The sequence below is a fragment of the Poromitra crassiceps genome (genome assembly GCF_964638095.1).
Source record: "Poromitra crassiceps genome assembly, chromosome: 4".
Classification (NCBI taxonomy): domain Eukaryota; kingdom Metazoa; phylum Chordata; class Actinopteri; order Beryciformes; family Melamphaidae; genus Poromitra; species Poromitra crassiceps.
Genome location: NC_139626.1, coordinates 16,003,470 through 16,021,069, shown reverse-complemented (window position 1 = coordinate 16,021,069; position 17,600 = coordinate 16,003,470). Strand labels below are relative to the sequence as shown.

General features: G+C 46.1%; 1 protein-coding gene across 2 annotated transcripts in view; it reads right to left on the bottom strand.

Moving 5' to 3' along the window:
* dnah9 (dynein, axonemal, heavy chain 9) overlaps positions 1-17,600 on the bottom strand; it is a gene marked incomplete at both ends in the record, with an annotated part of 165,710 nt that overhangs the window by 114,408 nt on the left and 33,702 nt on the right. For both annotated transcript variants that reach the window (XM_083635122.1, XM_083635123.1), the window contains 11 exons: positions 961-1,099; positions 1,229-1,386; positions 4,689-4,793; positions 6,797-6,953; positions 10,651-10,811; positions 11,120-11,359; positions 12,722-12,847; positions 13,319-13,471; positions 14,856-14,982; positions 15,089-15,219; positions 16,170-16,447. In XM_083635122.1, coding sequence (XP_083491248.1) covers positions 961-1,099; positions 1,229-1,386; positions 4,689-4,793; positions 6,797-6,953; positions 10,651-10,811; positions 11,120-11,359; positions 12,722-12,847; positions 13,319-13,471; positions 14,856-14,982; positions 15,089-15,219; positions 16,170-16,447 — 1,775 coding nt within the window. The remainder of the gene's footprint in view (positions 1-960; positions 1,100-1,228; positions 1,387-4,688; positions 4,794-6,796; positions 6,954-10,650; positions 10,812-11,119; positions 11,360-12,721; positions 12,848-13,318; positions 13,472-14,855; positions 14,983-15,088; positions 15,220-16,169; positions 16,448-17,600) is intronic.

Genomic DNA, 17,600 nt, shown 5'->3' with positions numbered 1-17,600 from the left:
TCAAGTAAGCTAAAGTCTTGTTGGAGTGGACACGAGCGGATATCACAGACATCACAGTGCAACCGCGTGTTCCTCAAACCTCTCACTTCCCTATTCACGTTGTATTTACGAGGGCTATATATAGGGCAAGAGAGTATGTTGGTTACACTCAGGGTTTAGATTTCATTTCATTTCATTTTGTCCAATATTAAAATATTCCAGAATTGCATGTTGTATTAAAAATAAATATAATTTCTATCTAACACGTTAAGCCTGATTTTGTTTGTGTTATTGTAAAAATGTAGCCGCCGCTAAGCCTTCTGGGAAATATCCGATGAAGGGAGGGGAGGGGTGGATGGGTAGAGTCAGCTGTGTGGAGCCCTGAGGATGTTGTAGGCTACACGCTGTTCTCCGTGTCCACTTGTTGCTGACAGTGGTAATAGAGGAGCATTATATTTTGCTGCAAGATCCCCACTGCTGTAGCACGAACGTTACTGCCATGATTGTTATTGTTGCTGGTGGAGAGAGGTGGGGCTATGGCGTCATCGTTTCAGGAAAGATGCGTATGGGTTGTAAACACGGAAATGCAAGGGTGGCGTCTTCAGATTTAATCACTCTGGGACCCGTTTTGAAAAATTAGCGTATACGGCCAGAACGTATAGTCCCAGAACGCGGTTCCATCTGGACGAAACGGCTATATGACAAAAAACTTTAGCGGATACACCTAAAGTCGTCTCCGTGTGGACATGGCCTTAATCCCATGTTGAACCATCGGTGAGTGTTTAAAAACTCATGGCTTCTCCACAAATATGATGACATCTTACAAATTTCCAAAACATTTCCAAACAAGTCTTGAAAATAGTGTCTTATAGAACCTGTTTAGACAGCAGCTCTTTAGAGCGTGTAGAGGGTGATGAACTTATAGAACCTGTTTAGACAGCAGCTCTTTAGAGCGTGTAGAGGGTGATGAACTTATAGTACCTGTTTAGACAGCAGCTCTTTACAGAGCGTGTAGAGGGTGATGAACTTTCTAGCGAGGACTCGAGCATCAAGGAAGCCCTCAGCTACCAACATGATCTCACAGATCAGCTCAAAGTCTGGCACCACCATGGCACACGGTCTGTAGGAACACAAGCAAATGAGAGCTCAGAGATGGTGCAGGATCGTATGACCAGATACTGTAGATAAACAGACGCAGCATAGCATGGAGTGTGCATAGTCAGAGAGGCTTGAGGCTCTCTTCACTGACCTGAAGAGAGCCTTGAGGTTCTCAGGGAGCTCGGTCCTGCCCGCGTAGCCCGGGTTCATCGTGATGAAGATACCGACGGAGGGGCACAGATTCACTTCCTCTCCCATGAAGTTGAACCTCTGTTTCTTATCCCGGATGGCGTCCTGGATGCTTTTCACCTGTAGGGATGGGACGATAATATACAGTATCGAAATTCAATATATTGCAATACAATAATGTGACAATACTGTACAGATTGTGGGACAGAAAAATTAATCACGATATTAGCTCCATTTCATTCGCCTGTAGGAATCACAAAATGAGATGGCTTGACCATCACCGTTTCATAAGCTCTCCATCCAAATTATATTATTTTCACTTGGTAATGAGCATTTTAACAGTTAGGGTTATATATATATATATATATATATATATATATATATATATATATATATATACGTGCCTACGAGCTGTGATTGGCTCGTAGGCACGAGGCCCGTAATGTTATCGGAAATATCAGCACGGCTAGGATCCCTCTTGTCCAATCAAATTGCTTGGCCGGAACTAACTGTTGTATAATATGGTAATGGTAATAATATGGTTGCATCAAATCTTGAAGCTCATATCGCATATAGAACCGCATTGTGACACATATCATCCCATTTATAATGCACAGGTGACACAAACCCAACAGAAGATACACAAAGGAGTCATAGGAGAGGAAACAATCGTCATGCCCACCTCCCAAAATCTTTCAAACTAATTATGGTTCAACAACACTCGCATGGAATGGAGCCTGAGCAACTTTGGTATTGCTTGTTAGCATATCATTAAGATAACATAGCACATCCCCGAGTCAGCATATCATTAAGATAACATAGCACATCCCAGAGTCAATTTGTAACAGTCTGTCAAATTGTTACGCTGCGTGCACTTTTTTCCCTCTTTTTCCCAGGGACACAATTTCATCAATAATAAGAGAATGCTATCAGCCAGGGTTTACTCGATGGATGGATGGAACTGCCAACTTTACACACACTTCACTCCCTAACAGAAGCCTCTGCTTGTCTAGGTTGTGATTGAATGAGATATCATGAAATGAACTTTTCAGCGTCCTGGCCCCAACGCCAGCCTGTAAGAGAAGAGCCTCCGGCGTCATGGAGGAGTACTCAGCTACAGATCAGTCAGCCATACTGACACAACGGGGAGGGCAGACCAAAAGAAAGAAAAACTGTACAAAACAAACTCTAAAATAATAATAATAGCGGAATCCATCAGAAGGACTTTCGAAAGGTGTTGCACCACCGCGGCCATCCTATGCAAGCCTAGTTAAGCCGGAGCTGGACTGCTGCCACTTAGTGTTGTGCAACTGCAAGTTCACATAAGAGCTAGCTCAAAGTTAAGTTCACACAGCTTACAATAGACTAGTTCACGTTCATACTGTAGTTCACAATTTAGAATTTTGGACTGAGTTCACAGTCCCCAAAAAAGTGAACAGTGCATGTTCATGTCTTCGTTTTTTTATGAGCTGCTCTTTTTCAATGGAATCACCAATATTGCAGACGATCTCCGCAATTACACTATTATAAATCTCTGATCGTCCCCAAAAAACGTTGACTTGTGTGTGAATATCTCCAACTGCTTTTTTCCCAGTTTCGGAAAACTGGGTGGGATGTTTATGTTTTAGATGAGCTTTAGTTGTGTTGCCACTGGCTGGGTTGGTGTGTGTGTGTGTGTGTGTGTGTGTGTGTGTGTGTGTGTGTGTGTGTGTGTGTGTGTGTGTGTGTGTGTGTGTGTGTTTAGGGGAGGGGTGAGGCGATTTGGGGGGGGGGGGGGGGGGGACAGAACTTAATTTATCTCCATACAGTTGCGTCTGGCAGCCTTCTGTTGGCCTCTGCTTTATCTCATGTAGCATTGCTCCCGCCACCTGTGCTAGCAGACCCGAGCGGGAGCTGAGGATGGCGCCTGTTCCCACTTGAAGAGGATGGATGAGGCGTGCGCGCACCGTCCGCTGCTTCGCTGAGAGATGGCACCTCCAAAGTGGCTCCGAGCAGCGGAGCGCGCCGCCCAGCCGTCGCAGCCGTGGCTCTCCATTCCTTCGTTTCCAAGGTCTGCCTCTCCGCGCATAAAGCCGGAGTGATTTATTATTCATTAGGGCACGCAAACGCCCATCCATTCTTCTGACACCTTCAAATTCCTTAAGTACTGTAGACTTCCATAGCTTAGCCAGAGTGCTGCTTGACTTTCACATTGGCAGTACAGAGGGAGGGAAGGGCAGGGAAGCGGCTGCGCTGCTAAGTCCAGCAATGAATAATGATCCAGCATCTCCAGGAGGAGCCTTTGAGGAGCTCCATCTCCATTACGATCATGATCATAATCAGCATGTATATAAACTGCACACCTTTCGCTCTGCCACTACAGCAGGTGTATGAACACCCCTCTGTCCAGGACAACAGCAGGTGTATGAACACCCCTCTGTCCAGGACAAGAGCAGGTGCATGAACACCCCTCTGTCCAGGACAACAGCAGGTGCATGAACACCCCTCTGTCCAGGACAACAGCAGGTGCATGAACACCCCTCTGTCCAGGACAACAGCAGGTGCATGAACGCCCCTCTGTCCAGGACAACAGCAGGTGCATGAACACCCCTCTGTCCAGGACAACAGCAGGTGTATGAACACCCCTCTGTCCAGGACAACAGCAGGTGCATGAACACCCCTCTGTCCAGGACAACAGCAGGTGTATGAACACTCTCTGTCCAGGACAACAGCAGGTGCATGAACGCCCCTCTGTCCAGGACAACAGCAGGTGCATGAACACCCCTCTGTCCAGGACAACAGCAGGTGCATGAACACCCCTCTGTCCAGGACAACAGCAGGTGCATGAACACCCCTCTGTCCAGGACAACAGCAGGTGCATGAACGCCCCTCTGTCCAGGACAACAGCAGGTGCATGAACACCCCTCTGTCCAGGACAACAGCAGGTGCATGAACACCCCTCTGTCCAGGACAACAGCAGGTGCATGAACACCCCTCTGACAGGACAACAGCAGGTGCATGAATGCCAGCCGTCTATTCAGATGTGTGTTTACTGCGGTGGTTGAATCCCCGATCGTGTCTGCCTGGAATGGGCTAGCAGCTAAATTCTAACTTTGCTGAATGGATAGAACGGGGGATTTACCCCACCCTGACCACGCCCCCAGCCAGGCTGAGCCAGCTAACCCAGAGTCTATATGATGAGACATCGCCTCAACCTATGACGGAAGGGGGCGGGACGTCCACTCTAGAGCGGAAACCCCAAAATAAAAAGAGTCATATTAGTCATCAGACTGATAAGACTCTGGGTTCCCAGATTGGGTGTTGTGAGGTTGGTGAGCGAGTTTTCCGTCCTAGAATCTCAAATCAAATAAAAAACACTACAATTATATATTGGATATATATATAATTTATATATATTATATATATATATTACTTGTTCTTACCTGTACGGCCACCACAGACAGCACCTCCACCGAGATCCTGTTGAATTCGTCGAAGCAGCCCCATGCCCCTGTCTGAGCTAGGCCTTTGTAGATGCTCCCACAGGACTGGTGGACAGACCGAGACAGACATTGAGATGAACAATGTATTACAGTCAGACAATAAGACAGGCAGGCAGACTCAGTCTTGAGTGAAAAGGCAGATTGAGAGATGTATGGCCAATTAGACAGAGATATCTACGGATAAGACGTGCAACTTTGCCACGGCCGCCGCAGGATGTGCGTGGAGCCGGCAGGTGAATAATAACGATATGCAAACAAGGGCCCACGCTGCTCGGACACGGGGATCTGATGAAGGGTGTTAACGTTAAAAGAAAAGAAGAGGCTTCAAACGCAGAGCTTCCTCCATACACAAAACACGCTTCAGAGCGGCTCAACAGCCACCGGGACCGAGATGAAGGAGGAAGCCCACTTTTCTTCAAATCACAGCGCCGAGGAAAAGCTTCTCTGACACAAAGCAGAGGTGACGGGAGGATTGTGGGTGTGCATAGCTGAATATGAGTGTTGGTGATGAAGACAGCGTGCACAGCATGCGTGATGAAGACAGCATGTGTGATGAAGACAGTGTGCGTGATGAAGACAGCGTGCGTGATGAAGACAGCATGCGTGATGAAGACAGCGTGCGTGATGAAGACAGCATGCGTGATGAAGACAGCGTGCATGATGAAGACAGCGTGCACAGCATGCGTGATGAAGACAGCATGCGTGATGAAGACAGCGTGCGTGATGAAGACAGCGTGCGTGATGAAGACAGCGTGCGTGATGAAGACAGCATGCATTATGAAGACAGCGTGCGTGATGAAGACAGCGTGCGTGATGAAGACAGCATGCATTATGAAGACAGCGTGCGTGATGAAGACAGCGTGCGTTATGAAGACAGCGTGTGTGATGACGATAGCATGCGTGATGAAGACAGCATGCGTGATGAAGACAGCGTGCACAGCATGCGTGATGAAGACAGCATGCGTGAAGAAGACAGCGTGCGTGATGAAGACAGCGTGCGTGATGAAGACAGCGTGCGTGATGAAGACAGCGTGCGTGATGAAGACAGCGTGCGTGATGAAGACAGCATGTGTGATGACGATAGCATGCGTGATGAAGACAGCGTGCGTGATGAAGACAGAGCCACAACTATATTAGCGCCTCTTTCTGACACCTCGCTGCAGCGTGTATAGCCGGGGGCACTGTATGCCTGTATAATGTAATGATGGCCCTGTCTGGCGAGGGGGGAAGAAGCTGTATCAGAAGATTATGTTTACATCTCCCTCTCTGTGTGTGTGTGTGTGTGTGTGTGTGTGTGTGTGTGTGTGTGTGTGTGTGTGTGTGTGTGTGTGTGTGTGTGTGTGTGTGTGTGTGTGTGTGCATCATAGGAGGGTGTGGGATGATTAGAGTGGCTGTTGATGTGGTTTAGTCGAGGAAGAAGCGTAACCGCCGGGGTGAGCGAACAAGATGTAAAGAGGAAAGATGAAAAGAGAAGGATGTAGAGATGGGGTGACTACTTTAATGAAAACTACTATCTCATAGCAGTGACAAAGGCAGAAATGAGGAGAAACATGCATAGTAAATACTAGGGATGCACGATGATATCGCTCATCGGTATCTGTACCGATAAAGGCTTTCAACACTTTCGGGCATCGGCCCGGAACAAACATTTCTGCCGATAGAATTACAGTATGCTTTAATTATGCCCAAATGCTTGATGCTTGAAGTAGTTTTCTTATTTTGCCCAGTGAATGTGTACATTTTGAAAGGCGTTGTATTTATGTCTGCATCTGCCAGTGGGCCATCAGGATAAAAGTAGGCATAATAATGTGTTAATTCCACTACAGGAGAGACTTGATGTTCTCTGAAATTATGTGGGGGAAAAGCGTATATATATATATATATATATATATATATATATATATATCGGGATCGGCATCAGCAATTGGCCAAAAGAGTTGGAAAAGATTAGCATATCTGCAAAAGATCCAGTATTGTGCATCCCTGCATAATACAGACCGCTAGTGCGTGCATACGAACAGATACACATGCACGTACACATTCAGTACCTTGTAGTCCATTTGCTCCGAGCAGTTGAATACGTAGACCATGATGCCGAGGGCCCGTCCCAGGTCTTTGGTCGTCTCCGTCTTCCCTGTGCCCGCAGGACCCGCCGGAGCACCGCTCATAGTCAGGTGGAGGGACTGGGTCAGAGTGATGTAGCATCTACACATATATATGTAATGTGTCAGGTGGAGGGACTGGGTGGAGTGATATATCTATATATATATAGTGAGAGAGTATTATATATATATATATATATATATATATATATATATATATATATATATATATATATATATATATATATAAATATATATGTATGTGTATATATATATATATATATGTATATATATATACATATATATATACACATACATATCTATATATATCTATATTTTTATATGTATATTTTTATTATTTATTTATTTATTTATTTATTATTATTTATTTTTATTATTTATTTTTATTTTTATATTTTTATACCCTTTTTTAAAGTTATGTTGTGATGCTTTTAAATGTCAATTTTATTCTATGCAGGGATGGAGTGTAAGTGTGCAGGGATGGAGTGTACGTGTGCAGGGATGCAGTGTAAGTGTGCAGGGATGGAGTGTAAGTGTGCAGGGATGCAGTGTAAGTGTGCAGGGATGGAGTGTAAGTGTGCAGGGATGGAGTGTAAGTGTGCAGGGATGCAGTGTAAGTGAGCAGGGATGCAGTGTAAGTGAGCAGGGATGCAGTGTAAGTGTGCAGGGATGGAGTGTAAGTGTGCATGGATGCAGTGTAAGTGTGCAGGGATGGAGTGTAAGTGTGCAGGGATGCAGTGTAAGTGTGCAGGGATGGAGTGTAAGTGTGCAGGGATGCAGTGTAAGTGAGCAGGGATGCAGTGTAAGTGAGCAGGGATGCAGTGTAAGTGAGCAGGGATGCAGTGTAAGTGTGCAGGGATGCAGTGTAAGTGAGCAGGGATGCAGTGTAAGTGTGCAGGGATGCAGTGTAAGTGAGCAGGGATGCAGTGTAAGTGTGCAGGGATGGAGTGTAAGTGTGCAGGGATGCAGTGTAAGTGAGCAGGGATGCAGTGTAAGTGAGCAGGGATGCAGTGTAAGTGAGCAGGGATGGAGTGTAAGTGTGCAGGGATGGAGTGTAAGTGAGCAAGGATGGAGTGTAAGTGTGCAGGGATGCAGTGTAAGTGTGCAGGGATGGAGTGGAAGTGAGCAGGGATGCAGTGTAAGTGTGCAGGGATGCAGTGTAAGTGTGCAGGGATGGAGTGTAAGTGTGCAGGGATGCAGTGTAAGTGTGCAGGGATGGAGTGTAAGTGTGCAGGGATGGAGTGTAAGTGTGCAGGGATGCAGTGTAAGTGAGCAGGGATGCAGTGTAAGTGTGCAGGGATGCAGTGTAAGTGAGCAGGGATGCAGTGTAAGTGTGCAGGGATGCAGTGTAAGTGCATCCCTGCACACATATCATCATATGAGCCTGATGAAGCCTGAGTGGCGAAACGCGTTGCTTTTTTAGAGAATAAATCAACTTAAAGCAGCTACGAGCAACTTTTTCGATTGTTATTAAACAGTATAAATTTAATATCAATGCATCACATCTTACCTCTAATAGTCGACGAGACCAAAGCCGTGTGTATCTGAGATTGCTCCCTTAGGTGATTATTAAGTCTATAGTCTGTCTAAACTCGCGCCAACAGGGGGCTCTCTAGAGCGACCGGACCGGGTAACCCGGAAGTGAAATGCGGAAGTGAAACCAGGAAGTGAAACGCAGCTGCCTTTTTACGCCGTTTGCGCTGCCTAGCAACATAACATAAACAATGTGAACGCCACGCATACTCGCGGGAACATCTCTCGTTATATTCTAACAGGTTTTTTGGAAGTTATTTTGTGGTTATGGCCGAAGTGGCTGCTGCAAACCGTTTCATTTCAATTCCTGATCTGCCCTGGCTACAGACACACTAACACTTGCCGATTCACTCGGGGTTCTAGCGAGACTACTCTGCGTTGGTATCGTCGACTATTAGAGGTAAGATGTGATGCATTGATATTAAATTTATACTGTTTAATAACAATCGAAAAAGTTGCTCGTAGCTGCTTTAAAAGTTCCACATTGTGTGTGGTGAAACTTCTTCCTTTTTACTATATATATACTATATATATACAGTATATATATACAGTATATATATATATATATATATATATATACACACACACATATATATATATATATATATATATATATATATATATATATATATATATATATATATATATATATATATATATATAGTGCATCATTCGGATACTGTTGCCAACCGGCTTTATGCCACCCTCCTCCCCTGAAATATGGTAAAAAATCTCACAATCAACTGTCTGGGTGGTTGGATAAGGATTTCCTGCGCGGAATATCTAAAAGCACCTAGAAGAAGAAGGTGTGAAAGCAGCCTGGGTGGCTGTTGAGAATCCGAATCCAAATCTCTCTCTCTCTCTCTCTCTCTCTCTCTCTCTCTCTCTCTCTCTCTCTCTCTCTCTCTCTCTCTCTCTCTCTCTCTCTCTCTCTCTCTCTCGGCTAAAATATTCGTGACATTTTGCATAATGGCGCAGGCTTCAGAGATCCTGGCGAATGCTAACCTTGTGCCAATAACATTCCTGCTGTTGTTATAGATTAAGAGTGCCTGATGAAACTGTCGCACACGGTGACCACAGCAGCTTAACCAGCCATAGACAGCCTCTGGATGACAAACGCTTTTCCTCTGCACGGCGTTATCATTGATACAGTACATCGCTGCTGTCATGTGACAAGCTGGTACGGAAACTCCCCGTTTTGGTGATTCTCATGTTTGAACATCAGTTGAAGGATTACATGGTTCTCTGTGGGTTCAGACAAACTCGACAACCCTTCCACAACCTACTGGATCAACTCGCAAACGCATGAAACAACAAGGCTGTTTTTCTTCTTCACCTGACAGCAGCAATATGTATTCTATCTCACTGATGCGTACGCCGCTGTATAAATAAGCTGTGTTCCCAGCTGGAGTGGATAACAAGCTCCAGCATCCAACTCCCCCCCGACATCCAAATTCCCGCCCCACATCCAACCCCCCCGGCATCCAACCCCCCCGGTCCAGCGAACGAATCACAGCGAGCCGCACCGAGGCCACGCGCCACATGATGAAGCTTCGCTCCGCAGACGCTGATCCCACCATCAAAGCCCGCTGTTCCTGCTTTGTTCCGGCTTCAAAGGGAATACTGGTCAGACTCAGAAAAGCACACAGTCACATGCTGGCCGCCATTTGCCAAAGGGCTTCGGAGGCAGGTATTCATCTCTGTGTAGTTAGAAGTTTATCGGGAACCCTGCAGAACATGATGTACATTATGGACAAACAAGGTGTTGGCAGAGTGCCCACGCTGGGTTTGCTTTAAAAGGGTCGGCTTGCTGTGGGTGTACAGCACATAATGACGGAGGAATGTAATTAAACTATTAGAGGAGAAAGCTTGTGTCTTCTAGTCAGCTTTTCAAAGACCAATTTTCAGATTAGATTTTTGAAAATGTACTCATAATGGGTTTTGAATGGGCCTCGTATAAACTGACAACCTGTGAAAGATAATACAAAAAACCTATTAGGGAATAAATTAGCTTTTTATGTTCCATCAAGAAACGACTACATATTAGATGCTCTTTTCAGCTAGAGGTTTTTACCTCATCTTGAGCAAGAGTGAGGCCGTTGATAAGCAATCATAGTGTTTCGTTTTGTTGCATCTCAGTCCGAGCAAAAGACCACGATGGTGAAACCCCCGTACTTGTCGGTGAGAGGAGTGACGTGACACCCCCCGTACCTGTCGGTGAGAGGAGTGACGTGACACCCCCGTACCTGTCGGTGAGAGGAGTGATGACTAATCGTGGGGTGTTGCCCAGGTATTCGTAGGAGTAGAGGAACTGGGCGTCGCAGATGTTCGCGAAGCAATGCCGGTCCTTTTCATCCCAGCGGTGCCTCAGCTGCGAAAGCCACACAAACGCCTGGGAGTTCTCCACCTTAAGAAGATGGAGATGGAGAGAGAGAGAGAGAGAGAGAGAGAGAGAGAGAGAGCGAGAGAGAGAGAGAGAGAGAGAGAGAGAGATAGTCACAAAACAGACAGTGCCACGGGGCTAGAGAGAAAGCCTGGAATAATCTTTGCTTTCCCACCTTCTAATTATGGTAATGACATACCTTGCTTGAATATCTTAAGTGTATTACCCGCTGGTACCTGGGGTAATAGCCTCTGAAAAGAGTGCTGCTCCAGTCAGAACTTTACATAATATGTGGTCTTGACCAGGTTTTAAGCATTCTGCCCTCGGCTCACCTTTTGAGCAATTATCTTGGCCACCACGTCCCTGGCGTGTACGTCAATGGTGCAGATGGTCATGACCTTCTGCCGATCGCCGGGCGAGAGCTGGCCGACCAGCATGGAGATGAGGGTGTTGAGCTGGGACACCTGCTTCTTGTAGTACTCCTTCATGGCATTCTCATAGCCCTCCTCCAGACGGCCGAAAGCCATGCCGACGTCGGACGTCCACCAGATCTGAGTGCAGGTCAGCGCCACCTGAGTGGGGAGTCGCACACTATGAGTGCCATCGCCACAGGGCCATAACAGCTAAGAAAGGCCACAGTTGGGTATAGCTGGAGCCGGTCGGTGTTTCCTCTGTGTGTTATACATTAGCAGTTCCCAACCGTTTCTGACTTATGGCCCACTTGAAAAAAAGCTTTTTTCACGACCCACATCTGACCATAAACAGTACAGAGGCCAAAGAATGCATTCTCAGAGTATTTTTTATTTTAACAATAAAAGGAGCTGTCCATCAACACCACAGAGGAATCAGAAACTTAAAAGTGAGGGGCTGTCTGTAATAGGCTAATTAATGAATAATTGATTACAAATTAAATAATGTATCATTCAACTATGGAGGAATGCATTCTCATAATAATAATAATAGTATTCCCCCCCCACAAAAATCGTAATATTTTGCAAATGATTTGGAGGCCCACTTGCAATTCCTTCGCAGCCCACACAGGTTGGGAATGGCTACCTACAGCAATCTACCACCGCTGCTAGAGAAAATGTGAAATCAGCACTTCAGTCCCCAAGCAACGTTACTTCCTTTCTCGAAACCATGTCCCTTTTTATTGCGGTCCCATCACACAACAAGCAGCGTCTGATCCTATTAACCACTGGTCTTAATGTGTTATGAGGGGACCAGCCAGTGACGGCTTGAGACTGGCTGCCACAGCTGTCAATCATCCCTTTTTATATCGTCAAATAACTACTTCAAATCAAACTGATCAGAAGAATTAGCACTTGTACATACATTATAGCATGATAAGAACAAAAAAAAATTATAGAATCTACATTTGGAAAAAATATATCTGACGTGTACTTTGATTGTTTAGTTTGGCTCATTTCCATTATATCCATTAACATGGCGGAGGCGGGACTTGTGATCTATACTGGGACCGGCCGCCAGAGCAGCGATCTAACATGCTATTGCCTCACTAATAGAGAGCTGAGATGGCGTCCATATTTTTTATGTCGATGGGACAAACTCCCAAAAAGTTGGTGTAGTTCTTTAATTCTGAACATATTGCCCACTCCCTGTAACCAGACGTTGCCAGATGGTTTAACACAGAAGCATCTTGGATGTCGTCTTTGGAAACCATTTGGAAAGGGCAAGCGCGTTCAAAAAATACCTGGCAGGTGATTGGATGAACCATCTGTCTATCACCATCTATCAGGGCTCAGTTCTCGCTGTTGTCACACCTAAATCCCAGCCGGAGCTGCCTCTGGATCTGCCGATTGGTCCAGCCCACTGCTACGACGGAGTTAAACCGATAGCTTGGAACGCGACAAGTTGGATTTCTCGCACAATCGTGATCTCACAAATCCAGCTGCCTCGCAAGGTTACACTACCTGTGCCGGATAGTCGAACAGCCACTGCTCTCTGGGTTTGTCTTCATAGGCCATCACTGCCTCGGTCATCTCATGGCGAACAGTGGAGCGCATGGTATCCAGAACACAGTTTAACCAAACCTCCACCTTACAGCACAACACAAAGCACCAAAGACACAGCTGTGAAGAGAAACACTCTAATGAGGTCATTCATAAGCATTAGAGTGGATGTTGAATTAGGGATATATTATGGGATATATTATTATTATTATTCCTAGCGCTAGCTCGCCCGCTGCGCGGCGTTGCCTGCAGCTCAGCTGCTGCGTGGCATCGCTGTGACATCATCAGAGGGACAAAAATTGAAACAGACAGACAGCAGACAGATATTGCCCACTTTTATATAGAAGATAAAAGGAAGATGTATGAGAAATGAAATGGATTTATGGGCTTTGATAGGCATAACCCCTGGGGCAATGACTTGATTCCATTTGTCTCCTTTATTGTGGGTTATGATATCTATTTGATGTATGTCTCCTCTGTCTTACTCACAGCTCATAGAAATTATTCCAGTGAAATTTTAGAGATGTACTGTAGGTCACCACTGTATGTGTATTTTACCTGTCCAGTGCAGTCACAGGGCTGATTAAAAGGGACATACTCCTCCTCCTTGCTGTACATGCCCAGGCCAGTCTTAGTGGGATTCCCCCCTGCGTCTGCTTCAAACTGCATCTTTGCCATGTTGTCAAACAGCTTCGACAGATGCTTCTGGACCTGAGCAAACACAGCGTGAGAGAGACACATTAGTGCTCGGACTCAATTGACAGGCAGGTCCCATTCGCACTGCTATTTTCTTTGTCACTGTGCAAAATAAAAAACCTTTTGTTATCGGGTTTTCAGAATGGTTAATATAAGGGTTTTAATGTTCTGCATGCATGCATGCTAACCTCAGAGAGAGACTCATGTTCTGTAGCATGCGTGCTAACTTCACGTCAGAGAGAGACTCATGTTCTGCAGCATGCGTGCTAACTTCACCTCAGAGAGAGACTCATGTTCTGCAGCATGCGTGCTAACTTCACCTCAGAGAGAGACTCATGTTCTGCAGCATGTGTGCTAACTTCACCTCAGAGAGAGACTCCTATTCTGCAGCATGCGTGCTAACTTCACCTCAGAGAGAGACTCATGTTCTGGAGCATGCGTGCTAACTTCACCTCAGAGAGAGACTCATGTTCTGCAGCATGGGTGCTAACTTCACCTCAGAGAGAGACTCATGTTCTGCAGCATGCGTGCTAACTTCACCTCAGAGAGAGACTCCTGTTCTGCAGCATGCGTGCTAACTTCACCTCAGAGAGAGACTCATGTTCTGCAGCATGCGTGCTAACTTCACCTCAGAGAGAGACTCATGTTCTGCAGCATGCGTGCTAACTTCACCTCAGAGAGAGACTCATGTTCTGCAGCATGTGTGCTAACTTCACCTCAGAGAGAGACCCATGTTCTACAGCATGCGTGCTAACTTCACCTCAGAGAGAGACTCATGTTCTGCAGCATGCGTGCCAACTTCACCTCAGAGAGACTCATGTTCTGCAGCATGCGTGCTAACTTCACCTCATGGAGAGACCCATGTTCTGCAGCATGCGGGCTAACTTCACCTCAGAGAGAGACTCATGTTCTGGAGCATGCGTGCTAACTTCACCTCAGAGATACTCATGTTTTGCAGCATGCGTGCTAACTTCACCTCAGAGAGACTCATGTTCTGCAGCATGCGTGCTAACTTTACCTCAGAGACCCATGTTCTGCAGCATGCGTGCTAACTTCGCCTCAGACTGATTTATTGGCAAGTTGTGCCCAAGAGTGATTTATTTCTGCAAGATGGAAATGCTGTCCTGATTGAGGGAGCAGCAGCCTGCAAAACCATGACCCACATTGCCCCCGTGTGGACACTTGCAGTACTACAGACATCGACAGCACTGATTACTGTTGCCGAGAAGAGGAGCTGAATGATATGAAAAGCGTTTTAGAGCATGGCTTTAGAAAACGGATTGAAAGGATACTGGCATGGTGGGTAAAGCCACAAGCTTGTTTTCTTCTGACTCTCTGGCACTCTATACAACATAACATTCACCTCTATGAGTAGCTCTATCCTTAGCGGAGCTCCTACCTGGTGTGGATTTGTCCCGTTGGAGAGGATGTCCAGCAGATCAGCGGAGGAGATGAAGTAAAACCTGGGGAAGGCCAAACGCTTGGTGTCCAGATACTCCGCCAGAGCCTTCTCACATAGAGCCAGCCTGTAGAGAAATATAGTGCTCATAGTGCCAGGAGAGCAAGGAAGAACTGACGGCACACACTATACAATCTGAGTGCATTCTGTACACAGCAACCCTCAACCCTCACCTGCTCTGAATGTCCTCCAGCTTGCCGAACAGGCCAGGCTTATTAGTGGCCTCCACTACGTTAGGCGTTTTATGGGCCGCGCTCGCCAGCTCTTTGAAATCACCATCAATCCCCTCAAAGCGTTGGGAGTCCTGCAAGGGGATTTTGTGAGGGAGCCCGGCCAGGGGATTTAGATTCCCACAGGGGAGAAGGAAGAATCACAGATTTAAATAGGAAACATTTGGATTTAGGCACAGCCGAAACATTGCGGGGGCAATTAAGGAATCGTGTTAATTCTCATTTCCTGAAGTAGGGCTGCGAGGCAATTAATGGATTCTTAATTAACAACAATGGCTGTCATGCTAGTCTGGGTTCATACTGTATGGTGTGTGTGTGTGTGTGTGTGTGTGTGTGTGTGTGTGTGTGTGTGTGTGTGTGTGTGTGCTGCCGTGCGTGTGTGATGATTTTCATCTAGATTCAGAACAGAAAGCAGGCAGTTCGCTCCTCTACAGCAGCGCAGTGAGATCGGATACTAAATGGCAAAATAAAAACCTGGGAACTTGGTGAGCTAGAATGGTTTAGCCTTGTTTAATATCTCCATTGGGAATGGAAGAGACTTTCTGACCATTGTTGACAATACAACCACATCTGCAGTGCAGCACAGTGACATCTGATATACTACTCTGATCAAAAACCAGGACAGGATTGAGGCAAAGTGTGCAGTGGACAGGAAAGTATGATTATATTTGAGAAAATACACATAGGAATTCACTCAGAAAAGTGTGACTGGAAATACCACGAAATAACGCTTTTATGATTCGGTTTCCTTTAGGGGGGTAAAAAAATATCTCTATTTGGCTTGATTTGATTATTTTAATGTAATGCATTTTGCTTATTTTACATGAACCTTATCTTTATCACTTTGTATTATTTGTATTTCTCTTTATTTCTCTATGCTCATATTTGATTGATTTTATTTAAAGCACTTTGAAACTATGAACTATGACGTGCTCTACAAATAAACTATTTATATTTGTCTAAGAAACATTTCAAACATACGCATGAGAAAACAGCTTCAACATTATGAGTGCAGGTGGGCAACCTCGGGCAGCTGTGAGCGGATGTCCACTGAGCCAATGAAGATGCTTTCCAGGTGGGTCCAGGTCCGCTGCACTTCGAACCAGATGGAGATGACCGAGTCAGCCACGGAGAGGCGGCGCTGCCACGACGACACTTCATCCAGGAAGTGGGCAATGTACTTGGACGACATGAGATTCTGCAGCTGCACCTGGTTGTCCTCTAGGGTCTCGATCAAGTCCTCGTCGGAGCGCAACAAAGGCACCTGGGTCCTGTGGTGGGGCTCGTACTGGAACTGCATACCTGGAGAGGATTGATAAGATCCGTCAATAGGTCACAAACTATAGGCAGGGAGGTACGCTACGTTCACACAGAGAACCTATGCCTTGCCTTGCCTCAACCCACGCCTACGCCTGCAGACCTTGAGCTGGGCGTGAACCTATTACACGCTTTTGCGATCACACCGCACGCCTTTGCACGCTGAACCTGGAGCCGAGTCACAAGCGCCTCTCCTCTCTCCCGACTGTATTTTTTCACGTGTGGTCCCGAATTATCATGGGTAGGTTAAATAAATCTGATAGCCTATATTTAATGTTCTATTGGTGCTGGATGTATAACCAGGTCTGACTATAGTCAGACTTTTTAGAGAGGTAATCTTGCAAGAATATGTGCTGGCACAACAACATTGTCCATCTTGCTTCTTCGGTCGCTATTCTCGTTTGCCACGGGGAGAAAGCCCCACGTGATAGCCACCCGTCTCTCTCTCTCTCTCTCTCTGCTCAACACTGTTGTAGTAACTCCATTTTATTTTGAAATTCAGTTGACTTTGCCATTTCCCACGGATATTGTCGCGTTTTTCTTTCATGGCTTGACAGAAGAAGCCTGCCTGCACGCGCCTAGTCAGCTTGAAAATAGAACTCACGCCTAAACGATAAAACGGCAAGGCACAGGCAAGGCGTGGGTACACGCAGGGTTCACGCTCAGGCGCCCGGTGTACACAGCCTCGTTGACTAAAACGGACGCCTATTTAAAAGCGTGGGTAAAGGCAAGGCGTAGGCAAGGCTTGGGCCCCCGGTGTGAACCCAGCCTTAGGCATGTCCAAGTTGCACCAAGCCTGACACGGCAGGTCCTTGGGGCCCCAGCAATACAACCGCCAAGTGTGAAGATCGGACGAACGGTTCTCGAGAGATGCGAGACACATACACAGACATACACAGACAGACAGACATTCCTTGCTAGCCCAGTAGAGACATGTCTCAAATTGAATGTGGTGATGATTTGGTGATGGTAAAATAGTACATGTAGCACCTTTCAAGATAGAGAGGAACTATTCAAAAGTGGGTTGGGTTGTACCCATTGACTGTATTATTTGTAACAAACCTGGAAAGTGAGTGCTTTACACATTTACGCGCATGCACGTGCACACACACACACACACTCACACACACACACACAC